We start from the raw sequence: 13,461 nt of genomic DNA on the forward strand, positions 1-13,461 counted from the left end.
CAGAAGATGTTTGATATAAATCTTTACACAAACAACAAACAATCCTTAGCCATTGAAACCCCGCCTCTCTATGGCTTGAGGCACCTTACAATGATAATATAAAACCATAAAACTGCAATTAAAATTATCATTAAGCACCCCCCCCCATTAATATACTACAAAACCAACATATCTCAGCAGCAGTGGTACAAAGCTTTAATTAAAAATTTCAGCAGCCAAAGGCCTTTCTGAAAAAGAGAGGGTGAAAGCTCTCCAAAAACTAGAAAGATGAAGATAATGGCTAGCCATTGTCTATGTACTACCTCCACGATGAGAAGCAATATGCCTCTGAATACCAGTTTGCCATCACTTCCTGTGTTGCACATAACATGGAGCAGAGTCCAATTTGCAGCTCACAAGTGGTAGAGTTCATATAGGGAGAGACATGTATTGTAATGGTGAAAATATATAAAAATTAGCAGAATCCGGGACCAGGGAGAAGAGTTGGTGGAAGAAGATTGGAAGAAATTTAAAGACTATTTACAGAAATATTGTAAAATTAATGAATGTTAGAATGATGCTGGATAGAAACTAAGTGGTTTTTAGCTGCAATACTATAAGGGAATATGAAAAATGGATTACTAATAGGTAAAGATGTAATGTTACAATATTTTAAGATTAAAGATTAGGATAAATAAAGAGGGGAAGGATTTGCTGAACCAACAAACTGAACTGGAATACAAAAAAGGGAGGCGTGAGGAGGTCCGGGAAATAAGCTAATGAAAAATAAGTAATGGAAAGACTGAGTTGTTTTGTTTTTAATTATTTTGTATTTTGTATTTGTATTTTTTTTTGTAATATTTTGAAAATCTTAATAAATTTCTTATTTAAAAAAAGAAAATATATAAAAATTAAAGTGGGTGGGATTGTCCAGCTTAGGGTTAAAGGTGGCTCCAGAGTACGCCACTACTTTAAGCCATGGTTGCCACTGGTGCCTGACAAGACAGGCATAGTGCTGCAGTTCAAAGGTGGCTTATGCAAGTCAGCTGCACATCAGACCCATGCAAACTCGCAAGGGCAGATTCTGGCTGTTTTACACAAGAGTCACACGTGGAGAATGCCCCTTTGGCCTCTTCCATATATGCAGTTGTTCTGTTGAATAAGGTCAGACCACACCTGGAGAGCCAGTGTGGTGTAGTGGTTAAGAGCAGTAGACTCGTAATCTGGTGAACCGGGTTCGCGTCTCCGCTTCTCCACATGCGGCTGCTGGGTGACCTTGGGCTAGTCACACTTCTTTGAAGTCTCTCTGCCCCACTCACATCACAGAGTGTTTGTTGCGAGGTAGGAAGGGAAAGGAGATTGTTTGCTGCTTTGAGACTCCTTTGGGTAGTGATAAAGCGGGATATCAAATCCAAACTCTTCTTCTTCTCTTCTTCTGGAGTTCCATTTCCAGTTCTGGGCACCACAGTTTAAGATGGATTTTGACAAGCTGGAATGTGTGCAGAGGAGGGCAACCAAGATGATGAAGGGTGTGGAAACCAAGCCTTTTGAGGAGCGGTTGAGGGAGTTGGGTATGTTTAGCCTGGGAAAGAGAAGGCTGAGAGGAGATATGATAGCCATCTTCAACTATCTCAAGGACTGTCACATGGAAGAGAATACAAGCTTATTTTCTCCTGCTTTGAAGGGTAGAACTTAGAACTTGAACCGATGGCTTCAAGTTACAAGAAAAAAGATTCCAACTAAACATTAGGAAAACCTTTCTGTCAGTCAGAGCTGTTCAGCAGTGAAACAGACTCTCTCAGAAGGTAGGTGAACCTTCCTTGGAAGTTTTTAAGATGAGGCTGGATGGCCATCTGTCATGGATGCTTTAGTTGAGATTCCTGCATTGTAGGGGGTAGGACTACATGACCCTCGGGACCAGTGGCGTAGCGTGGGTTGTCAGCACCCGGGGCAAGGCAAGTAATTTGCGCCCCCTAACCCGTGGATTTGCACCCCCTAACCCATGGATTTGCGCCCCCTAATCCGTGGATTTGCGCCCCCTAACCCGTGGATTTGCGCCCCCTAACCCTAACGCCCAGATGTTGTGCCCAGTGCGGCCGCCCCCCCTGCACCCCCTACGCTACGCCACTGCTCGGGACCCCTCTCAACTCTATATTTCTATGATTCTAAGGAGCCCTTCCAGATGCCCTTTCTATTGAGCATTTGTGATGATTTGTGCTCATGATACTATCAGGGCAGTTATACACAATCCTGCTTTCAATACTGTTGCACTGGCAAAAGTTTCAGGCCAGACATACTGCTTTGTCACCAATCAGTACATGACTTCCTAACTTCCTTCTGAAATCCTGTAACTTTTTAAACCACAAATGTTTCACAAGTGTGCCCTGCTTTTGCGCCCTTCCAAATGGCAACAATGTGGCAACACCGGGAAACATTGTTTCAGAACCATGAACAAAGCGGAACGATGCGTGAATCCGCCATGAATGCAAAATTATTGCATCAGTGGCATGTTGCAGAATACACCTGCAGCAACTCAAAGCAGCAGCAGCCATTTTGAACTAAGATGGTAGTCTCCAGAAGTGTGGTTATTTATGTCAAATCTTCAAATGCAATATCTGGATAACTTTAAAATACATCGTGTGGTGGGTGGTGGAATAGCACTGGGCAGCCCTAGCTCAAATTAAATCTATTCTAAACTCTCTCTACTGCCACTCCAAATATAGATAGTTTGCCACTAGTTGCACTTCTGATTATTGATGGGCCTAGCAAGCCTTGCAAAGAGAGACCAGCACCGGCAAGTGGCCTGAAACTGTCTTCGAGAATGAACTCTAATAAAGGAGTCTAAATTCTGGGATCCAATGACAACAAGGACAGGAATAAATAGGGGGCAGAAGTGCCTAAATAGAGCAGAATTCATTATGAAAGAGCCTGCCCTGTGATACAGTCCAATTTGCTCAGAAGAAATTGCATAGCAACCAAAAAATGACACTGTCTCTTGGAAAACAATTGCCGAGATGGTGGCAAAGGCACATGAATTCAATTATGAGCCTCTCTAAGCGGTGGTAAACAAATGAGCAGATTATATTTCTGTTGCAAGCTGGACCATCGCAATTGTTGAAGCTTTTCTTTATGCGTTCGGGTTTGCCTCTGTTTCTTTTCTTTTTTTTTAACAAAAAAAATGCTAGTTGGTTAAAAATAGCAACAATAAATTGATTGCATCACTGATTAGTTAACACACCGACATGGCGATGAACTATCTAATGCAATTGCATCCAGGCTGGACATGACACATTTATCATCATTCATCTCCTTGGCTCTGTTACCTATAATTGCATTACTTTTCTCTCTCTCTTTTGGAATGGAACAGAAGCTCATTACTAAATAATGAGTTATAATCCTATAGTGTGAAACAGGGTTCGCGGTGGAGGTCAACACTTTCCCAAAGGAGATGCTTCCAGCAACAATATCATCTTCAAAAAGCCGAATGTTTATTCTAGGAATTGGCCCATAAATCTCAATGGTGTACAAGAGTTCATTGGTGTAAACAATCCTGGAGTAAGAAAAATGCTTTGGTAGCAGCTCTTGAAAAATGGTCCTTTCACAACTGGGGATGTGGATCCATTTTTGAGCTCACCATACTTGCCACATGCTTCATCAAATAAAAGTTTTTGTTTATCTCTGTGCTGTTGGTTGAGGCAGTCCTTAGTCTGCCCCACTTTCATCAGAGTCTAAGCGAGCCAGATTTCTTAACATCAAATCATTCCTGCTGTCAGTAATGCAAGGTCGGTGAATACAAACCTTGCACCAAAACTATTGCCACCAGGGGTTTATAATGCTCTCCCAGTGGGACGTGGGTGGGGCTGTAGTCTAAACCACTGAGCCTTTTGGGCTTGCTGATCAGAAGGTCGGCAGTTCAAATCCCCGCGATGGGATAAGCTCCTGTTGCTCTGTCCCAGCTCCTGCCAACCTAGCAGTTCAAAAGCAGGCCAGTGCAAGTAGATAAATAGGTACCATTGCGGTGGGAAGGTAAACAGCATTTCTGTGCGCTCTGGTTTCCGTCACGGTGTTCCGTTGTGCCAGAAGCAGTTTAGTCCTGCTGGCCACATGACCCAGAAAAGCTGTCTGTGGGCAAACGCCAGCCTGAAAGCAAGATGAGCGCCACAACCCCATAGTCACCTTTGACTGGACTTAACCGCCCAGGGGTCCTTTATCTTTCTTTCTTATAATGCTACACAAAGAACTTCATTTTGATCACATAAGTGTAAGAAGGACTTTTCATTTCAAGCAACCAATGATCCATCATAACTACATCAATATCTGGCAGTGCCCAATACTGAGATGGCAGGTGCCCTTTACCTTCATTGATGCAGCTACAACTTCTCCTGGTTATTCCTCCCCATATTCCATTGACTATCTATCAGAACTCTGCAGCACTGGCCAAACTCCAAGGGCGATAACCCTAAGAAATTATACCCAAAATATAATTCCGCACAATGTGCAGTACCACGCCTGAGTTTGCCTCTGAGTGTACCCTCAGCAGGTATAGCAATCCCCTGGCAATAGGAAGTACTAAGATTAGACCTTCGTCATTGTTAGATTGTTACCTGGTCAAGGCCTATTAGGAAAAAGCTGCCTGGCCCACTAAAATGTTCTGCCCATGGAGACTTACAGAAACCAATGGATGTTGGGCATATAGAGGAGATACCAGCAGCAAATATGTTGATGCTTCAGAGGCATTTTGGAATGAATGATCGACTGGAGCAAGAAACATTGTCAACCCCTGCTTGTCCGCATTCCCTGCTGCCATCTCAAACGACCTTAGCCACCCAGTATGGAGAGGAGATAAGCGCTCACTTGGGGCACAAGGCAAATCTGCCCATGTATGTCAAGAGCCCGTTTTGAAGCCTAGGAGGCGACAGCAAATGATGGTAAAGGGGAAAACATTCTTCTCTGCCACAACTGCATCTGTAGGGTTGTGTTCCAGAGGCTGCTCCAAGCAATTTTCAGTTTTCCACTGAAAATGGGCATTTGCTGGCGGGTGAGACATCAGTTGCTTGTTGAGATAACTTTTGAAGATGGTGAAGTTGTTCAGATCCAGTCCAATTTGTTTGTGACAAAGCGTAGACCAGAACAGTCAGAAGCAGCCACTTTTTTGCAATCACTAGGATCGCTTCAGCCTAGGTGCTTTCTCTCAAGAATGCTGACTGGTTGACTAGGGTTGTGAAGGCAATGCCCATTTCAAATAGTCTATCTTGGCTAGTTAAGGCCAACTGAGAGGAGCTTGAGACTTGCTGGTTAAAATAGCGAACATCTCACTTTGGAAGGGGACCCTCCTGACAAAACCATTCCTAGACTTGTTTCAGGTCTTCACTTTTGAGGAAACACAGAATAGGGAGAACGATTAATAAAATAACTGTATAACACATCACTTCTGGGTTGATTTCAGTCTGACTTCCACCTTTAGCAACTTTCACAGATTACTTGTGTCTGGAAGTTGACAAGGCATTTTCCCTTCTCAATGATTTTGGATGTCTCAGTGGCAGCAGTTCACTAAATTTTGTTGGCCTGGCTTGAACAGCCTGCGGGGATGTCAAATCTAACTGTCGAGTGATTCCTTTCCCCCCAGAATGAACTCAGTGGTCATCACTGGTGATCCCAGCTCAGCCCTCTAGCAGTTGACTTATTGTGTCCCACATGGCTTGATATTTATCACTGATGCCTTTTAACATCTATCATCCATAGGAAGCTGCTGACAAAAATCATCCAGAGCTTTGCTGGTGGGTGTCATAAATTAGACAATACGCTTTCCCTCGAGTTCCATATTTCATTAATGAAGCATCCAATACCAGTTTTCTCAGTATTAAACCACTGTCTTGAGGCTGTGGTTGGATACATGAGCTCTTAAAACAGGATGAAATTGAATCTGGACGTGGTGGAGATACTGCTGCTAGGAAATCCTAATACTGTGAAGGGTTGGCAGAATGCTACCTGCAATTGGCCAGTAGGTCACAGGGCTACTTGAGGTCAATCCTCCCATTGCCTTATCCAGCCAGATGACCCACTCTTACAACATCTGCCTTTCCTGCCCTTTCGCCTGTCTCCATCACTGAAAATTAAGGCTACCTACTCCTCTCCCATCTCCTGTTGGCTTGAAAGAAGCACCAGTGGGAAGAAAGAGGAATGCAAAGATTGAGGCAAGAGTAAGACAGCTGCCTCTGCGTCCTGATTTGGCTCTTCTGTTTGTTCACTCCAGGTAAGAGGGTACCCATTCGACCCAGCAGCAGAAGGGGAAGAGAGAAAGGGAGCTGTGTGTTTGTGAATGAGAAGCATGAGTGAGAGCACAGAACACATGTGCTCTGATTCAAAGCACATCTGCAAATGGAGAGAGGAAATGTCCATTGGGGGTGTGGTTTGCATTCAAATGGTTGGAACGCACCTGCATCTGCTAATGGACTTTAAAGAGGCCTTTGATGTCATTTGCCCACCAACAAGCTGAATCATAGAATCACAGAATTGTAGAGTTGGAAGGGACCTTGACGTTCATCTAGTTCAATTCCCTGCAATGCAGGAATATGCAGCTGTCCCATATGGGGATTGAACCAGCAACCTTGGCGTTATCAGCACCATGCTCTAACCAACCAGGATGGATACTAGCATAATGAAGTTGTTGTCTGATGTGATAATAACATCGAGTGATTGACAGGTGGGCAATCCCCCTTTAAGAAAAAAAAAAGAGGTGTGCACACACAAACCGATACCTCAGGTTTCTGGAACTTTTGGAGGGTGGGAAGTAAGGGGACAGGACACAAGGTGTTAATAATCTCTTCAAGCACTGCCCACTAGGGTGGATGCAAAGCATCAAGCTAGATTTGGGAAGCATAAAACTGAAAGCACTCATATATGGATCAAAGCGTACAGAAGCGCATATGGAAGAATCAATATACAGTGGTACCTCTGGTTAAGAACTTAATTCGTTCTGGAGGTCCGTTCTTAAACTGAAACTGTTCTTAACCTGAGGTACCACTTTAGCTAATGGGGCCTCCCGCTGTCGCCGCACGATTTCTGTTCTCACCCTGAAGATTGCAGAATGCACAAAAAAGTATACATTTCCTGCAAAAGAGACACAAAATGTTTGATTCCTGATACCCCGAGGTACTATTTCTGGGTTAGCGGAGTCTGTAACCTGAAGCGTCTGTAACCTGAAGCGTCTATAATCCAAGGTACCACTGTGTAATATCCACCTGCCTGTCCTATCCTTATGCATCAGATGTGCACCCATCAAAAAAGGTGTCTGAAAATATCTACAGAGAACATTGGTGCAAATGCTTAGGACTCAGATGCAGGTCAGGCTTTGCGAGTCCTTCCTTGTAGAGTAATTCAGTTGAACATAGCAGGTTGCCTCCCAAACAATTGCGGTAAGAATTTCAGCCTAATACCCCAGCGTTAAAAAAAATTGCACCAGTGTATCTGCCTGAAGCCTGAGAGATCAAGGTTCCAATAATGTCACAGGACACCACTGTGGTCTGTGGTCTATCACCCTGGCCCAGCAGACACTACCCCACCTTCAATCTTAAGTGATCATTTGCTAGCGCACAAGATCTTAGGACAGCAGCATAAGTGGCAGAACTTCCAACATGTCCATTCAGAAAAACTCACCTGGCCATAATTCCAACTCCTGGATCTTATGCTATCAGGCTCTCCATAGAAAATAACCCCAAGGTCATTCAGGACATACTCTTGCCTTTGCTTCTCATCATCCAGAAACACAGCATCCTCTGCAACAAAACGTTGTGTGTGAAAGCTCGTCAATACAGTTGTTTTGCTTATAATAGATGCCAGCATTTAGTAGCACAGAATGATATGACGCTAATGAAAAAGCTGGGTTTGGGGGGGGGCTTTTTGTTTTTGTTCATCAAGCAGAGCAGTAGGATATCCTTCCTTCCTCGCACAATTCCTTGTAATTGGGAGCCAGGTATTCTTCAACTTAAAAGGAGGAAAGGGGAGGGGGGAAGGAAGGCAAATCTGCACCGCTTTGAGCAGGATCTGTAAAGCGTGATTAAAATGTCACCTCTCATCAAGCATTTTATGATTTTGCATCGCTAAGTTGAGAAGTCCAGAGTGCCATGATGCAATTAGGCATCTGCATAGCGGATCAAAGAACAATTTTGAAACTTCTTAATCGGCGACAGAGAGCGAGTCAATGTCAAAAGATTTAAAGGGAAAACTCTGCCCTGGAGTTGAGAGATGCTGGAGGAGGCTGAGGGTGTGCTCCACTGATCTATGTAAATAACAGCACAGGGATGGGGAACTTTTTTCAGACTAAGAGTCGCATCCCCTTCAAGGGTAGGCACATGGTAGTGGTGGGCAGGGCCAGAGGCAAAAGTGGGTGGAGCAATAGCTGTAAAGGTTACCTTTGCACAGTAGGCTGGTCTCTATACACATTGCTCTCTATCCTCCACACCTATCTAAGACACACCTTCCAGTCAAGCAAAAACACCCAATGAAATTGTGAAACAAGGTCAGTGAGGGGTGTGGCTTGGAGAGAAGGGGTGTGGCTTGGAAAGAAGGGGTGTGGCTTGGGTTGCATCCTGAGAGGGCCCCAGGCCTGAGGTTCCCTTTCCCCATATTGGAACCTGACTTGATGTTATGACTAAGGATTGATTCCAGGAGACTAGGCAAGGAAGTTTCATGACTGTGGCAACAAATGGGAATGATGATGATGATGATGATGATAATTTATTATTTATACCCCGCCCATCTGGCTGGGCTTCCCCAGCCACTCTGGGCGGATTCCCAAAAAATATTAAAATACTGTAATACATCAAACATTAAAAGCTTCCCTAAAGAGGGCTGCCTTCAGATGTCTTCTAAAAGCCTGGTAGTTGTTGTTCTTTTTGACATCTGGTGGAAGGGCGTTCCACAGGGAGGGCACCACTACCGAGAAGGCCCTCTGCCTGGTTCCCTGTAACTTGGCTTCTCACAGTGAGGGAACCGCCAGAAGGCCCTCCGTGCTGGACCTCAGTGTCTGGGTAGAACGATGGGGGTGGAGACACTCCTTCAGATATACTAGATCAAGGCCGTTTAGGGCTTTAAAGGTCAGCACCAACACTTTGAATTGTGCTCGGAAACGTACTGAATGAGCTTGCACACCAACCCCACCAACCCCTGCCCCTGTTCTTTCAGGGAGGAGGAGAGGCAAGCTATCCCTCCTCATCCCAAAACATTTTCCTGCTGCTGTGATATTTTTGCCTGCAGACAAGAGCAGCGAAATCTAATTGAGTAAGAAGCCCAAAGCCTCAGTTTGCTTAATCAAATCAGTCTGTTTCTGATCTGTGTCAGTTTCACAAGTGCTTATTCATAAGGCCATTCTGCCCCATCTCCAGATTAATCTGCAGTTTGGGATGGTGGGAGGACAGAACCTGCACAGAAATGTTATTGAAACACATACTTTTAATATGTGTTTGAACTCTTTGCATTTCTAAAGCATGTTATTGTAAAAGATATATTTTTTAATGCATTCTGGTCCATTTTTTTCGAGCTGAAAAATGCACTGCAAAATTCAAGAAAGCGTGAAAACAGAAATATATGATACATTCTGATCCACAGGTTAGTAAAGGTCGGGAACCTAGAAAGCACCCAAGCTTTCTGATTTGCAGCAGGCAGATGGGGGAATAATCCTAGCCCTATCTGGAGAAACTGGGGATTGAACCCAGAATCCTCTGCATGCAAGGTAAATGTTTTGCTGCTGAGCTACGGCACTCCCCCAGTTTGCCACGTAACTAAGTTCCTCAAGCATCCCTATGGACAGCTCCGTCTTCCCTTTTGAAATGGAGGCTTCCTTCCAGCTGCTGAAGGTGGGGGTGGATGGTAAGAATCTGTTTCAAGCCTCAGGCTCTTTTTGATTTGCATGGCTGCAATAGAGCTGTCAGCAGCGAAGGGCTCCGTTTCAAGCCGGTGGTTGAAGCTCTCCCAGCCAGCAGATCTAAGTTTCCCCGCGCACTGTCTCTGTTCAGACATCATGTAGATCGTCATGGAGAAAGCTCCTTTTTTACATACCCTCCTCCCAACTAACCCTGAAGTGAAGCGCAATCAGCAACTACACCAGACTGTGGCACAAGCAGCATGCCAATGTACCCAAGACATAAATAAAAGGCTGTGTGAATATGCCCTAATAAAGGTAGCTGTGAGCAGACAGGCTGGCAAGGCTGTAATCCTTTGCACAAGAACTCAAATTCACAAACCTTTTATTGGCGTATAGACAAGAGTCCAGTAAGGTTCAGTACAATAAAATGACTCAGCAAAACCTGTATCTAACATTTAAGTTAATGTTGGATAATATTCACAAATCCTCTGCAGAAACCTGGCTAATATCACCATCCTCTCTGCATCCTGAGTAAACAAACTTTACATTCGTCTGAACGCCATTCCCTGCTAACGGCTTAATGAACTTAATGATACAAGGGACAGGGCAAAAAACATGAACTACTGATTCCATTTGTCTCTGTCCACAGAGGGATAGCGTCTCTGCGAGGGGAATTTTCTTTAATGTCCTCAGTAGCACATTCAGTTCCGCTAGCATGTATGGCCTGCGTTGATTCAGATTGTTCAAATGGGAAGGGTAAGTTGCCATTGGTTGCCCACATCATACCACCCCCACACTTGCACAGATACTATTCATGATTTGGCTACTAAGTTCTTGAAATTCATTGTCTAACAATCTGCGTTTAATTATCTCAAATTCAGGATTTCCCAGTAAGCAGTACAAGGAGTCTAGATCTCACTGAACTCCGTGGGACCTGCTTCTCAGTCCGATTTGCATTGTATGCAATTCTTCCTCTGAGGGACTGACTAGATGAGTTTGTAACTAGAACATTTTTTAAAAAAATTGTGCTGGGGCACCATTTTCGTCAGGACTGCACAGCAGGGGAGAGGGGAGGTTTTGTAAAAAAATTCTACTCATAACTGATCCAGAGCCGATTCCAACATAAAATAAACTTAGCATGTTGCAGGATTCCCCTAAAATAGGCCAGGGGCAATTAATATTTCCTCCAGCAGAGCTTTACTGCTGCTGAAGGCAAATGAGCAGAATGGTTGCAAATCCAATACATTCAGGATTGGCACTGTCCATAAGAAATCCAGTTGCAGCAGAACTTAACTTAAATTTAAAATAATTTATAATAAGACTAAAACTTAGCACTTAAGCATACTATATACAAAACACCACACCAGAAGGAGAGATAGAAAGTGAAAACCAGGCTCCTTCTGGCTGATTATTATAGTCAGCATGACCTTGAGTGAAAGAAATAACAGAATTAGTTTAAACCCAGCTGTTCAGCTTCTCTGAAGGAATAACCCAAACATCATGAACCTTCTGCTTGTTTCTAGGCAGAACAGAAACTTACACGTCAGCTAGAAACTTTCAGTTTGCAGCAGTTTGCATCACACAGAGAAGCTTCCAGAACTCTCTTGAATTAATTGGAATAGGAAAGATCTCTACCAATACTTTCTGTACCAAAAAAATGAAAACTGAAAGGTTTAACCCTTTCCTCTTCTTCCACAGCCCTGATGTAAATGACCCCCTGAAGCAGCTATTGACCATTATGATCATGGTGGTGGAGCAAAGGGCTAAACACCCCTCCCCACATGACTCTCTGGTGCCTACTATTCATTTATTTTCATCTGGTATGAATGCAGGCAATGTGTTTGGCACCATGGGTTTTTGGGCCCTAAAAGCCAGCACTGAATATATAATCAGGGGACGTGATGCAAAAGTAGACATATGCAAAAAGTTGCTGCATTCATCAGTATTATGTGGCACCATCACACAAACATTAATGTCTTATCTTTGTTTGCATGCACAATTCCACAGAGTTCAGTAGACGGGTTCCCGCCTTCTAGTTGCTATACCTGGGATCACAGAAGCAGAATTTCAAAAAAGGAAACTGCAAGAGCCAGTCCACATATCTGGCATGGTGGTAAATTCAGCAGACAGCAGAGGCCGAGTGAGCTGGGAAGGTCTGTGGGCAAATACATTATTTGCTCGATATCCACGATCCTTCTCCCGCTGTGGTGCATTTTTTGTTTTGTCCATATTTCTTTTCTACTCAGGAAATATTAGAGGTTTTCAATCAAGTTTGCTTTTCATTGCTAACCCCCACTTCACAAATATTTGTGAAATGAGGTAGAGATTAATGAATTTCCCTTTCTTTGTCAAAGGTATTCAGTTTTCCAGTATTCAGTGAAGTGTGGTTGAAAGAGACCGAGACAGAGAGAGACAGGTCTTTGAATTGTCTCCAAGAAGGGAAGACTGCTCCAGAAAACAAGGCCTTTGATTTTTGACAGCTATTACGGCAACTGAGATTGGGTTGAGCAAGAAATCCAGAAATCTGACTGCGAGTTCCCTACAGGTAGCTGCTGCGCACTGATGGAGCCCTGCTACTGATGTAGGGGAACTATTTCATGGAAATAATTATGCATGGCCTTATCAAATGAAGCCCTATGCATAGAAGGAATGGTCCCTACTACCAAGCTATAGTCCGTTCCCCATAATGACTTGTGCAAAGTCATCTATGTGATTTTTATGGCTAAGCGTGGAATTGTCTCTAGATCTACCAAATGGATGCATATGGATGCCAATGAGAAGAGATCCTTCCATGCTTTTCTTAAATCAATGGAATTTTTTATAAGATTGTGTGAGAGAGAGTTAGCCTATCTGAGTGCTAGTATGATCCATTTGACACATTATGGGCTCAAGAGACAGCCTTTTCCTCAATCTATAAAATGTAGGAAAATATCGACCCAACTGCACAGTGGTGTTTGTGAGGCACACCAAATAATTAATGTGTGATACAAAGGGAGAAATAATTTGGGGTTCTTTCTTTTTTAAAAACAACAACAACACAACCTTATCAAACGTTAAATCAGCCTGTTGGTTGATTCTGTTAAGTCATGTGTTGGTTTATTGAGAAACAAATTATAGCCAAAGACAAAAGGCTAAAATCTAGCTACAATCTTCATGATGAACATCCCTCCCCTTGCCATATGTGTCTAAACCACTGAGCCTCTTGGGCTTGCTGATCAGAAGGTCGGCGGTTCGAATCCGCGCGACGGGGTGAGCTTTGCCCTAGCTCGTACCAACCTAGCAGTTCAAAAGCACGTCAGTGCAAGTAGATAAATAGGTACAGCTGCAGTGGGAAGGTAAACAGTGTTTCTGTGAGCTCTGGTTTCTGTCATGGTGTTCTATTGCACCAGAAGCAGTTCAGCCATGCTGGCCACATGACCCGGAAAGCTCCCTCAGCCTGAAGCAAGATGAGCGCTGCAACCCCATAGTCGCCTTCGACTGGACCTAACCATCCAGGGGGCCTTTACCTTTTGCCTATGTGCTCTTTTAGTAATATGAATAGTGGGTTAAGGCTGGGTTGATTAGGAACAGAGGAAGCTGCCTTATATTGTGCATCTAGCCCAGCACTGCCGGCACTGACT

The 13,461-nt window shown here is 43.8% G+C and overlaps 1 protein-coding gene across 1 annotated transcript in view; it reads right to left on the reverse strand.

Annotated features, from left to right (window-relative positions):
• F13A1 (coagulation factor XIII A chain) overlaps positions 1-13,461 on the reverse strand; it is a 74,013-nt gene that overhangs the window by 31,595 nt on the left and 28,957 nt on the right. Inside the window, exon 5 of the mRNA XM_081206346.1 lies at positions 7,636-7,754. Within this exon, the coding sequence (XP_081062472.1) occupies positions 7,636-7,754 (119 nt within the window). The remainder of the gene's footprint in view (positions 1-7,635; positions 7,755-13,461) is intronic.

Source organism: Podarcis bocagei (assembly GCF_964188305.1).
Source record: "Podarcis bocagei genome assembly, chromosome: 8".
Classification (NCBI taxonomy): Eukaryota; Metazoa; Chordata; class Lepidosauria; order Squamata; family Lacertidae; genus Podarcis; species Podarcis bocagei.